The sequence below is a fragment of the Saccostrea echinata genome, unplaced genomic scaffold, assembly GCF_033153115.1.
Source record: "Saccostrea echinata isolate AGI-Se365-2 ecotype Australia unplaced genomic scaffold, CSIRO_AGI_Sech_v1 ptg000010l, whole genome shotgun sequence".
NCBI lineage: Eukaryota > Metazoa > Mollusca > Bivalvia > Ostreida > Ostreidae > Saccostrea > Saccostrea echinata.
The window spans coordinates 62,880-76,984 of NW_026889759.1; the positions used below are offsets into that span (position 1 = coordinate 62,880).

The 14,105-nt window shown below is 33.9% G+C and overlaps 1 protein-coding gene across 1 annotated transcript in view; it reads right to left on the bottom strand.

Moving 5' to 3' along the window:
• Positions 1-661: 661 nt before the first annotated feature.
• The window catches only part of LOC133184095 (NADH dehydrogenase [ubiquinone] 1 alpha subcomplex subunit 6-like), a 97,641-nt gene continuing 84,197 nt past the window's right edge, over positions 662-14,105 (bottom strand). The window contains exon 3 of the mRNA XM_061318925.1: positions 662-902. Within this exon, the coding sequence (XP_061174909.1) occupies positions 771-902 (132 nt within the window). The 3' untranslated portion in view covers positions 662-770. The remainder of the gene's footprint in view (positions 903-14,105) is intronic.

Here is a 14,105-nt window from a genome sequence, read left to right on the forward strand (position 1 = left end):
CAGACAGACAGACAGACAGACAGACGGACAGACAGACTGATGGACAGACTCAGAGGAAACCTATAGTCCCCTCCGGTTTCACCGGTAGGGGACTAAAAACAAACAAACAAACAAACAAACAAAATGGAAAACAACGGAGCTGGATATTTTGCTATGATCGATATAGGCCTAATCTTAAATGAAATTCAGTGTGCCCCTGGTAACTTTGCCTATCATATGGTCTTTCTGGTAAAAAAAAAACGAAATGTTTCTCAGTTATAGCAAAAAGCTGACAATTTTTAAAATGTCATTAACCTTATCAGGGACCTATATACTAGGTATATAGTATATAGGTCCCTGACCTAACTGATAAATGCAGAAACTGTCCATTTTTTTTTTTTTTTTTTTTTTTTTTTTTTTTTTTTTTACATTCCTCTTTCAAAAACACTTATTTCGATAACAAGCTAAAAATCTTGTTGAAAACGTAATATGGCGGTTACTTGAACATTCTCGCCGCCATTTCTGATCACTGTCCAACATTAGATGTTAAAAGAGAAATAGATTAACAAAATACTCTTTGATTATTTTGCTGAAAAGCAAAATCTGCATTGATTTGAAAATCAAGGAGTAAATACACTTTGAGGTAAAAAATTATCTGGAGCTCTGAAATAAGAAAGAAAAATTCCAATTCTGCTTTATTACTATGGAGAGAATATTAACAAACACTTTGTTAACAATGTCTACATTTGTGTGTGTGTGTGATGAATAGCAATTATCCTATTTTGGATGGTTTAAGGATCATGTCCTGCATAAAACTTTCCTAAGAAATCTGTGGGTCTTGGGTTATGTGTGTCTTTGAAGTATTTCATTAAGTGAGTTTTCTGACTAAAGTCCTCCACAGCATCTAAGAGTGCCAGTTGACCCTGTAAAATAAAAGGTAAAATTTCATCAGAAGTAAAGAGACACTTATTTCGTACAAGAGACACATAATCCAGAAAGTCACCTGAGTATCACAAGTTTTTCAGGTTATGACCACTTTGGGCCCACTTGGAACCAGCTTAGTCTAAAATATATCACATACGTTTTACTTTTTGATGATGAAAATCCTTTAACCATCATCAAATCTATGCAGCTTGCCCCAGTAAATTCATGAGTAAACGAAACAAGAGGCCCAAGGGCCTTAAAGGTCACCTGAGTATAATACAGCAATTTAGAGGATCCATAAAGTATAAAATAAACTGATAGATGAAGCTTTGTTGCCCAAAAACAAGAGAAATAGGATGATCAGGATCAATGAAATAATTATCTAGTATTCAGTAACAACTCATAAATTAAATTCTAATCTATCCTCCATTTATCACTATCGCAATGCAGACAATTAACAAACTATTAGTTCTTGTACCACTTTTAATCCCATACTGTGACCTCTCACATTGGCCTCTCTTGGTCTTTGAAGAACATTTAATGAGATAAGTTATTTTTGTCTCATTTTGATTTATTTCTTATTTACAAGTCTACCTGATCATTAAAACTATGAAAGTACTTTTTGTATTATACAATAATAATTCTTGCATAACCTTTGCATAATCAATCTTTTAACCTTTCAAGTACATTATTTACAGTGATTAATTATCAAAAGTAAATGGTAAAGGGGAATAACTCCTCCCAGTAGAATACAAATTAATAGAGCCCTGGCCAGGACCAGAACACTTGACCAAATGGTCCTGATGTTCAAAAATCTGGTAAAAATATTCTTGCTTATTAAAACTTTTATTCTGTTTGCCTTCGATCTGCCAAGGAGAAGAGAAGATTTTCAAAGAAATACTGCATTTTCACTACAGATTCAACACAGCCCTATCCTAGCACTAAAACCCATGTCCCAGGGTCATGAAATTCACAAATTTGGTAGAGGTACCCTCATCATAATAACTATGCACTTAGTTCAAGAATTTCAAAGAATCAACACATTTTCACTATAATATCAATATAGCTCCCCCCCCCCCCCCCCCCCCGAAACACCAAAACCTGGGACCCGAAGTTTTAAAAAATTTCTAAGAAGCGCAATTGTTCATCACAACTATGCACTTTGTTTATCAACACTAAGGGGCAGACAGGATTATTATACAGAAATAATGTATTTTCACTATATTATTAACGAAATTATGCTTTTTCACTATATTATCAATAGAGCCCCCCCCCCCCCCGGGGCCATGAATTTCATAATTTTTGAATAGGCATCATTGCTTATCATAATCATGCACTAAGTTTGTTTAAATAATATCCAGGAGCAGAGAAGATTTTCAAAGAATTAATGCACTATTTCACTACATGTATATAATCAATAGAGCCCCACCCTAACACCAGAACCCCTGACCCAGGGCCATAAAATTCACAATTTTGGAAAAGACATCCTTGTGCATCATAATCATGGACTTAGTTTGTTTAAATAATACCCATGAGCAGAGAAGAAGATTTTCCAAGAATTAATGCATTTTCACTATATAATCAATAGAGCCCCACCTTAACACCAGAACCCCTGACCCAGGGGCCATGAATTTCACAATTTTGGAAAAGGCATCCTTGTGCATCATAACCATGCACTTATTTTGTTTAAATAATACCCAGGAGCAGAGAAGAAGATTTTCCAAGAATTAATGCATTTTCACCACATAATCAATAGAGCCCTGCCTAACACCAGAACCCCTGACCCAGGGGCCATAAATATAACTATAATATATCTATACATGCATTGGAAGCGGTAACCAACGTACTCCTACATTTAGAAGAGTGAATATGGAACGTCTAAATATTTTGATATTTAGAATGTATATGTCTCTGACGTCATCGATACTATTTCCACTTTTATCTCGAAAGTTCTATTCTCACTTACAAGTCAGAGTTATCTTTCTTTGCCTACTGTATACACACTAGGTAAATAGGGAAAATGACGGTACTGAAAATCTACAAAATGTGGAATCTGATTTCAAAACAAATTATATATTTAGTATTTGTAGAATAACCTCTGTTATACATAATAATATCTTGAAAAAATATTAGAAAACAAAAAAGTTAAAAATTGACCAAACACAAGTTCACTTCCGGTTTGGACAGGAAGTATCGGAAACACATGAAAACAACTTTGAAACAAAGAGAATGTCATGATCTAATACTCCTGTAAATTTCACATCTTTACCTCAAACTGTTTCTGAGAAAAATTCCGGACAAAACTCCATTTAAAAATTGGAAATTCGGACATAACTTCAGACCGGAAGTGAATTTTTCAAAAAAACGCAATTTTATATAAACATCATATATCAGCCTACTATCATGTGAAAAATTGTGAAAATCTATCCAACCATCTCTGAGTAATTGCGTTCACAAAATTTGGGAGGAATAATAATAATAATAACTAGATGCGATCTTGTTGCGAGCAACGAGTGGGTCTTCCGTCCGATTTTTGATCAGATGAGATAAGAATTGGAGAGAGATTTTCGTTTTTTTTTTTTTTTTTTACCCTTTTTTATATCAGCTTAAGCCTCTCGTGATTTTAAAAACTTTTTGTTCAACTATTGAGAAATTCTTCTTTGTTTCCGAGATATATGCGAAAGAAACATTTAGGGGCTGGCCCTTCAACTCCTAAATGGGGATATTTAGCCAAAATTGAAAGTTCACATATTGTTCAGAACATTATTTTGAACATCTTTTATTTAATATTGCTTCTCAAAATATTTCCCCCTTTTGAGATATAAAGCGTCAAAGATTTTGCACTCTGGCCCCTTATGTAATTATGTAACATATGATGTGAATATCATAATATATCGTTGTAAATTGTTGAGATAAACATTTTTAAACATCTATCGGGCTATAAATACGGGTTGGTCACGAGATCAAATTCCATAAAGCCCGAAGGGCTTTATGGTAAATTTGATCTCGTACCAACCCGTATTTATAGCCCGATAGATGTTTAAAAATGATACCTTATTACTTATATTTACATTTGTGACTTATTCATATTTTATACTTGCCTGATTATAATCTTTAACGCGTGAAACGTTTTATTTTTCAAACCCAACGGCACGTGTTTGATCCTCTGATTGCGCGTCGACCCTTTATGACATCACTGAGAAATTACGTCGAACGTTTATGAGGTGAGGAACCCGTGTTTATACGGATATAGATACGCATTGCTTTCAATAGTGTTATATAAAAGAAAACATTTGCAAATGTAAATATAACAAAATATTGATCGTTCAAGAGTTATACATAAAAGACTTTTGGCCCCTCTGAGCCCCTAATTTAAGGGATCAGCCCTTTTTTTTTCTTGATATCAATTGAAAGGTCTTGTGATTTTAAAGATTTTTTGTTCAACAATTATTCAGAAATCTATTTTCGTCTTCGAGATATGCTGAATTGAAATATTTAGGGGCCAGCCCTTCAAGTCCTTAATGGAGCCGTTTTGCAAAAATTGAAAGGTTGCATTTCGTTTAGAACATTATTCTGAACATCTTTTGTTCAATATTGCTTTTCAAAATATTCCCCCTTTTTGAGATCTAACGCGTCAAAAATTTAGCATTCTGGCCCCTTTTGGACCCTTATTACGTAACATATGATCAAAATTTTAAACCATATAGTTGCAAATCGATAAGATAAACATTTTTGCTTCAGTAATTTATAACAAAATATTGATCGTTAAAGAGTTATACATAAAAGACTTTTGGCCCCTGTGAGCCCCTACTTTGAGGGATCAGCCATTTTTTCTCGATATCAAATGAAAGGTCTTATCATTTTACACATCTTTTGTAATACATGTTTTAACAAAATATTTACAGGTAAAAAGATATAAAAGAAAACGTGTCAAATTTTGCGAGATGTTTGTGAGCCTATTTTTCGAGCCCAGGCGAGCTTCAACGCCATTTGAGCTGGAAAGATATAGATGCCCAATTGCACATCTACAATCTTTCCTCTATCTTCACTGAAAATCTTAACTCAATATCTTTAGTCGTTTAGGAGGAGTTTCCAGGACAAGCTGACCCTCTGAAAATCAGAAAATCGTCCATATCTCACGACCGGAAGTGACGTCATCAAAAAGCAAAAAAACCTATCAAGATCAATAGAATATCTTTTACATCTGAAAGTTTGATGTAAATCGGCCCAGCCGTTTCTGAGAAATCGCGTGCACAAAATCGGTTGGAAGAAAAATAATAATAATAACTAGAGCAAAGCTCGTTGCAAAGCAACGAGTAGGTCTTCCGTCCTGTTTTGACCGGAAGTGACGTTAACAAGAGAAAGGAATGAGTTTAGACGTCTCCAGTGACTTTAAAATTACAATTTTGCATCAAAACCTGCAAAATAAGCTATTTCTGGCTTCTTCCGGTTTGACCGGAAGTGATGTTGAGGGATGATAAATTTGGTTGGACGCTTCTGATTACAGAAATTAACTAATAACATGTCGAAAATGGCAAAAATATGCATTTTTTGACTACTTCCGTTTTGGCCGGAAGTGGCATTATTTGACGACTTTCGGCAATCTTATTCACTTCTTCTTGTCATTTTAATTTGCTTCTTTGATGTATCACAAATTCTCAATAGTTTTGGAGATATTGAGAAAACACTTTCAGCCCCTGTAGATCCCTTTGATATCAAATGAGAGATCTTGCCATTCTGCACAACTTTTGTTCTATATCTTTTAACAAAATATTTACAAGTAAAGAGATATTCTTGAAAAAATGCTAAAAACTTTTATATTCTCAATAAGACTATTTTTGGAGCATACCAAGCGTCAAAGTGCGGCACGTCTGGAAAAAATGAACTACCTAGTACATATTTATGAACATTGCTCTATCATTGTTGAAAATATCAAGTTCCTATATTAAGTGTTTTTTAGAAAACGAACGGACAAAGTGACCCTCTAAAAATCACCTAATCGCAGAAATCTCCGAACCGGAAGTGAGGTCATTAAAAAAAAAAAAAATATCTAAGATTTTTTTTATTTTCTACCAGACCTGAAAGTTTCCTGAAAATCAAACAACCCGTTTCCGAGAACTCGCGTGCACAAAATCGGTAGGAAAAAAACAATAATAAAATTATGTCTGGACATGTTTTTTTTTTATTTCTCTGCAAGTGACCTTGAACTTGCCAGAAAGACCTTTGATCAAGGTCATGACACAGCCTCCGTTCATAAGCAATCTCTGTTTCAAGTAAGAGCTTCCAGTGATTTTCTATTACTAAATCATAGCATGAAATAGAAATTAATTTTTTTCTGTCAGTATCCTTGAACTTGACGGAATAACCTTGGGTCGGTGTCAAGACAAACCCTCAATCTCAAACAACCTCTGTTTTAAGAAAGAAGTTCTAGTGATTCCCCCTTAGAAATTCATATCCCAGACAGGCATTTTACAACTTTTTCTGCCAGTGACCCTAAATTTGCTGAAATAACCTTATTTTAAGTCATCTAAAACCGGCGGACCATAAGCAATCTTTGTACCAAGTGCGAACATAAAAAATTACAGCCTAGATCGTAATAATACAATTTTCTTTGTCAAAGTCGAAGCAAACCTTTTTGTCACAAGCAATCTCTGTATCAAGAATGAGCTTCCAGTGATTCTCAATTACAAATAAATGGCTCGGACAAAACATTTATTCTTTCTCCACTGACCTTGAATTTGCTGGAATGACCTTGGATCAAGACCATGACACACCCTAGGATCATTGGCAATCTTTGTACCAAGTATGAGCTTCCAGTTAATCCAAAAAGTCATAGCCTGGGCAAACTTGGAGGGACAGACGGGCCCTGAGAGATGGGGTACTGATTAAAATTTGAAATTATTTTTGTAGTCAATTTTTTTACGATCGACATTTTGACGCACCCCCCCCCCCAAAAAAAATGATTGAAAACTTCGCCTCTGAAGGGAAGCATTTTATCTATTTCCGGGGGGGGGGGGGGGGGGGGGGGGGGGGGGGATATACGTTTACTGATGAGAGGAAATTCAATCAACTATCGGTCCTATAAATATGAATGATTACTTCGGAATACTGTGGGACATGGAGACCGGTCCTTTGGATGAGACCGTATAAACCGAGGTCCCGTGTCGCAGTAGGTGCTGGCACGAAAAAGATCCCTCACTGCTCAATGGCCGTAAGTGCCGAGTATAGGATAAAATTTGCAGCTCTCCACTGGCAAGTGGTGGCGTCTCCATATGAGTGAAAAATTCTTGAGAGGGACGTTAAACAACATACATTCATACATACATACAATTGGCTTTTATATTTATTTATACACGTAAGTTAATGTCAGCTAAGAACTAAATTAACATCTGCTATAGACAAAACCAATAAATCTTTAGCTATTTAGGGTTAGCTACACGTACATATATAAATCTCTTTGTAAGAAACACTTTTTATAAAACAAATTTTCGCCAATGATATATTTGGGACTCTATTTAATTACCATTTTATTCGGATGTCGATCAACACATTTTTTTTTCAAAAACCCCGTAGTGCAAAATAAGCGAAACTGTCTAATGAAGATGTTTAAAAATCCTGATTCCGCAATCGCATCATCTCGGGCGTTTCCGTCAGAGGTCGGAAAAACAACCCCGAATGTTTTAACATTACCGGATGTTAAAATTTTATACAAGATGGAGTGGCTTCCTTTTTATTAAGGATAGACGGAGTTCTTTACATTCAATAAAATTAAACTCAATACTCAACAGATAAAATATCTTCCTTCATAGAAGGAAGATCTTTTTTAGTCATTTATTTCAAAGTTTGGGAAAGGGGGGGGTCTACGTAATACTTTCGAAGTTTTTTTCCGTTAGTTGGAAAGGCCCGAGAAGTTGCGACTGACTTATCTTGGTCTAAAAACATTTTGACAAACCCAAACCACGCAGTTTTATTCCGGACACGTGTACAGTAAAATGAAAAAAGTATATTCAATCCAGTTAATTTGAGAAAAAAAAATAGTCCGGCATTTTTTCAACCTCGTTCGGTTAATTTATTAATTAATCTTTTTTACGTGAAGGAGGAAGGCATGGACGAAGGATTAAATAAAAATATTTCCAGGTGTACAAAAGCACCCGTGCATGGACTTCATTTTAGTACTACATATTGTGATTGAAGTTGAAAATAATCAACAAATAGATTTACAGAATAGAGAGATTATGATTGATATTGTAAATAAAATTAAGAAAATTGGACGATATTTCATACAGGAACTACCTGGTATATATGTACATGAGCAAATGAGTCTCTCTCTCTCTCTCTCTCTCTCTCTCTCTCTCTCTCTCTCGTATGTTTTAAAACTAACCCAGAAAAGTAATGTACGTAAGTTACAAGTCAATTATTTGAAAGAAAATACTCAATTCTATACGGTAAACGATACAAATAGTTTAATAGCTTATGATACAAAGGCTGCCGATTATGATTTTAATAATTGAAATAAAGTTGTCAAAGTCAAAAAGTCAAAAATTAAGAATGATAAATTTGTGATATTCAGTTGCTGCACTGAAGTTCACTGGTCTAAAAAAAAAATGGGATGGATGACCAGAGACTCCGGTCCGTCAATAAATTATTATTTTTTTTTTTTGGAAAGCTACATGTACAGTTCTGCAGTTAGATACCGGGGTATTCAAGTGATACTAAAATTTTCCCGGTGTGTACCTTTTCCGTCCCAATTGATATTTTAAAAAATATGTTATATGCATTCTGAAATTTACAGTTCTGGACATACGATATAGGTTTATTGTTATCTACATGTATAGCCCGCTACCGATATTTAATCCCACAACAAAATTATGATGTTAGCATACTATACTTAAAAAAGATAATTTACGGGTTTTGAATTAATTATAAAAACAAAATTCATTGCTTTTTTTCTTGAGGTATTTTAGTGAAACTTTACTATCAACCCTGTAATATAAATAGGCATAGTGCAACACAGAAGTCGCTTATGAAGTTCAGACCTTGGCCACATGACGGAGTTACCTATCAATGTTTAATCCATTTCATTGTTTACTTTTCAAAATAACGAATCATTTTTAAAGTAAGACTGGTCACCCTTATGATTCGGAAGATTCTCTTTAAAAGTTTGAAGTTGGTATAATCACGATAAAAACCTGTGATGAAAAAAAAATGACTGGAAACATTTGTGTTGAAAACGGATTAATTTACTGTTTCAAAACGCAGAGAAAGCGCAAAGCTTGTGTGTTTAATGGTTATATTAAAGTAAACGCAGATGGGAAATAAATTGTTGGTAACGTTAAAACAATCGAAATATGGAGATAATGAATATTTAAAATTTAAGACTGATTAGATGCTTAGCGTTTTGTACTTAAATCAAATCTAAGATATTAAGATAGTTTATTTGAAAGATTCGATTTACTTAAAGAAAATAATATTTTCCCGTAAGTCGTTGTGTTTGTAAATTAGATTTAGAACAACAATGTTTGATGACTGCGCACTGGTTTACATGCACACGATGGACTGCTTTGACCACAAGCGATCGAAGGAATGGTTAATGGTTGCGTAATTGTAAACAAACACAAAACCTGGCTAGACGTTCTGGATTAAGGCTACATGTATCATGATCAAATTTAACATGTTTAAAACAAAGATAAACCAACATAATCTCAAATATTCGATATTAATAATTGTTCATTAATTGTCGTGTTTACAAAATAGACTTCATACGCCGATTTTTATTTTGTTTACGACTGTGGGTCAATGCTTCACACGCGGTGGATCGCTTTAGATCTTCTCGGCCGCGCGTGATCGAGGGATGGGTTACGTAACGGTAAACAGAATAGAATCTGGGGTTCAGATGAATGTAAGAATCACGCAGTTAATGATTGTGAATTATTTGACTCTTAAAATTTTTTTGGCGTTTATACTGTTTGCTTTCATATTTGAACAAAGAAAAGATACTTGTACTTTTTCTGTTTCTCTCTTGGAAGGTTCTTTACTTTAAAACACAATAAAGAGAGAAAGTTGTCACCAAATAATCTGAACAGGAACCAAAGAGCACGTTTAAAGCCTAATTTAAAAAAATTAGGATACAGCGTTGAAAGATATATTATTTATGGCAAGTTTATTTCAGTTATACGCATAAAGAGTTCTTCTTCACTAGCCAAATGAAAACGGGTCCTTGTTTACGGGTCTAGCTTTTTTTCCCTACCATACACAAGACTCGAACAAAATAATGTTTTCATGAGACAAAGAAGGTATAAAGGAACAATTTTTTATCGACAGCCATATCGAAATATTTTCTCGTTTTTGAGTTATAAAGCAAAAACTTTCAAGGGCCCTAGATCCCTAATTTAAGGGGCCAGCTCCTTTTTAGTGGTGTCAAATAAAAGGTAATTAAATTGTACACAACTTTTATTCTACATGTCTTAATAAAATATTTCTTATTTAAAAGATACAGTCCCTGAAACGTTCTACTTTCCCATTTTTCCGTTCGCTCACCGTTCGTTCACCGTTCGTTCAGCGTGCGTTCACCGTTCATTCACCGTGCGTTCACCGTTCCCTCTCCGTTCACAGTTTTGCGTTCACCGTTCACAAAGCGTTCAGCGTTCGCTCTTCGTTCCGTTCACTTTGCGTTCACCTTGCGTTCAGCGTTCACCTATCGTTCAGTTTTGATTGTCATTCGGAACTCCGAAGTGAAAGGACTTATCTTTTTGTAGGTAAGGAGTTACAGTTTTTTTTAATTTAATAACTAACATATCGTGTTTGAAGAATCATTATTTCATGGGGAAAAATATCTACGATATATATATTTATTATTCTAACTTAGCTGTTAGGTTATTTATTAAATTACTCTGGAAAATAAATGTTGTTATAAGCACATTCTGTACCTATGTAGACCGATGCTGAAATATTAAATTTAACCAAGGGCAATGTGCAAATACTTCAAGCACTGCAACAATTTGTTGTTCTGTTAAATTAAATGTTTGTGATATAATTATCCAAGTAAAATAAGAAAAATTACGAAAATATTTATTTCTAACACGTTTTTTTTTCAATTAATATAAAAATATGATAGAACTAGTTCTGAGAGTTATACATAGTACTGCGGATATCCTGTTAATTTATTATCTTTGGAGCGAATGAAATTGATAGTGTGGTTAAAGGAAATATTTATTTAAAATGTAATGCACTACAGAATTTTCTCTACTATAATATGTTAAGTTTATAGTTATAGAGAAAAAAATTCTTTCTTCAGCGTAACTTTATATGTTTGCCATTCGATATGATTAATACCCCCCCTTTCCCCCTAAATCGGTTACCTTAGACAGTACTGTATTTCCAGAATATTTTAATTAACATTTTAAAAAAAAGTTAAGGTCTTTTTTAGAACAAAAATTTTAGTCTCAAAACAAACATGCATCTAAAAAAGTCACAAAACTATAGTAGTTCAAAATGTACACGTGTCGGCGGTGGTATTTGAAATTGGCAGAGAGTATGTTTCAAATTCAAGTGTTAATGCCAATGTATTTTATTCATTTATTATTTAAATGTTGGAATCAAATCTAGAAATGATAAAAATAAATGTTATAACTTGTTGGAAATACTCGTTATGTTTTTGTTGTCAAATGGAGGTTGAAGATGAGTACCATTTTATATTAAAATGCTCACTTTATCATGAGTACAGGAAATTGTATATTAAAAAGTATTATTGGTATAGACCTAGTATGTATAAACTTTTACAATTATTATCAACTGAAAATGTGAGTGAACTAAGTAATATAGGGAAATTCCTCCAAAAAGCAGAAGCACTTAGAGATTTACATCTGTAAACTAAGGATTTTTTTTTTAATGTTTGGTTGGAAATATTGTATACAAACAATCGTATGTTAAAACAAGTATATGTAGATATTTTATGAATGTATATTTCTTCCGTGCTATACATCCTGTATTTGTAATGTTGTAATCTGATAAGCCATATGGCTTAAGGAATAAATAAACAAACAAACTCGCACTTCGCCTTCGATGTGACGAAACTTTCACACCTGCACTGTGTGTCGAATGATTTTGATTGACAGGACAAGCACGTGGACTTGAAGCAGGAGAATAAAAACGAGTATGACTGTCAAACAAATGGATATGATTTGTTGATTTAAAAAAAGTTACTTTCACTGTCTGATACATTAGAAAAAAAAAATTCAGAGTTTTTGTTTGATATAGGTACAAACATTTAGTGAAGCCTGAAAGGAGGGGAGGGGGGGCTAAAACGGAATCTCTCTCTTGCTCTCTCTCTCTCATTTGTCTGTTTAATAAACACTATAACAGCATATTACTTAAATATCAAGTTCTGAAAATTTAATTTATAACAAATAATATGAATATGCATCTTTGTATTATCTTGTCCGAGTTTAATCACCGTCATCTACAGATACATGTAGAAGTCTGCTCAATAAATCATCATGAAAAATAGAAATGACACAATATATTATTGTATAAAACATTTAAAATACGAGCGTATAAATGCAAAACGTCCACTGACCTTTGTAATTAATTTTTTTTTCATTGATTTACACGAAATCGCCTTGACAAGGAGATATATGAATGGATGTTACAACCGCTTTAATTCATTCTGTAAGTCAGAAGTTTTCTCTGATTTGTTATCAAATAAGAATAAACATTTTTATTTTCCAACTAAAAAAAAAAATATTTTTTCTACTTCAGCGTTGGGCAACAATTACAATGTTTTAATGCGATAAAAATCGTGTGATTAAAAACTTAATGTGCATTCATGTCTTTCTTAGGACAATTCTGGAGAATTTATTTTATTGACTTATTCATTCATTCCTTTATTGGTTCACTTATTTATTATTTATTTATTTATTTATTTATTTATTTATTTATTTATTTTTGGCACCTAACATTATAATACAATAAAATAGTTTCAATGCAAGGAAAAGATCAGAGGCATTCCGAATATATCGTTCATCTTGCGTTCACCGTTCGTTCAGCGTTCACTTTGCGTTCGCGTTTGCGCTCCGTTCGCGTTCTGCGTTCGCTCACCGTTCACCGTTCACCGTTCACACATCGTTCACCAAGTTGCGTTCAGCGTTCACACATCGTTCACTCACCGTTCGCTCTGCGTTCGTTCAGCGTTCGTTCAGCGTTCGTTCACCGTTCGTTCACCGTTCGTTCAGCGTTCGCTCACCGTTCAAGTGGGAAAGTAGAACGTTTCAGGGACTGTACAAAGGAAAACATGTGTCAATGTTTGCTCTTTCATGCATCCTAATTTTTGACCCCTATCTAGCGGCAGTTTGAACGCAGAAATCAAAAAACAAAAACCAATGAAAACCAATGTTCACAACTTCATTGCTTCTGTTTCTTATATTCAGTAGTATTTATGTTCCAACTTTCGTAGTCTCGGAATATTTGTCTGGAAATTAAAGACCCTAAATTTTCACTTAAAGGGAAATTACTCGAAAGCGAAAGTGAATTTTGGAAAAATATTATATTATTCTGATAGAGTTTTGTAACGTCTATAAACTCTGAAATTTTTATTAAAATCCCTTGAGAAATAAGCAAGATATGAGGCATCAAAGTTAACAAGTAGGAAAAAGAAGATAAAAATTTGGGCAGTAGCGGACGTTGATGTTTGGTATTTCGGGTAAAAATGAACTTCCAAGTACAAATCTACATATGTTGCTCTATCATCACTGAAAATCTCACGTTCCTGTGTTAAGTGCTTTTCTTGAAAATGCCCGGACAAACTAACCCTCTAAAATCACCAAATCTCGAAAATCTCCGGACCGGAAGTGACGTCATCAAAATAAAAAAATATATATCTAGATTTTTTAAATTCTCTATCAGACCTGAAAGTTTAATGAAAATCGGGCGAGCCGTTTCCGAGAACTCGCGTGCACAAAATCGGTAGGAAAAAAAAAACAATAATAAAAATAGTGGAAAAGAAACCTAAGAATAACAGTAAGGTCTTCCTCTGAAGTCGGAAGACCTTAATAATAGGGAAAAAGAAACCGAACGAAAACAATAAGTTCTTCCGTTGGAGACGGAAGACCTTAATAATAATAACTAGATGAGATCTCGTTGCGAACAACGAGTAGGTCTTCCGTCCGATTTTTCGATTAGATGAGATATGATTTTGACTATGATCT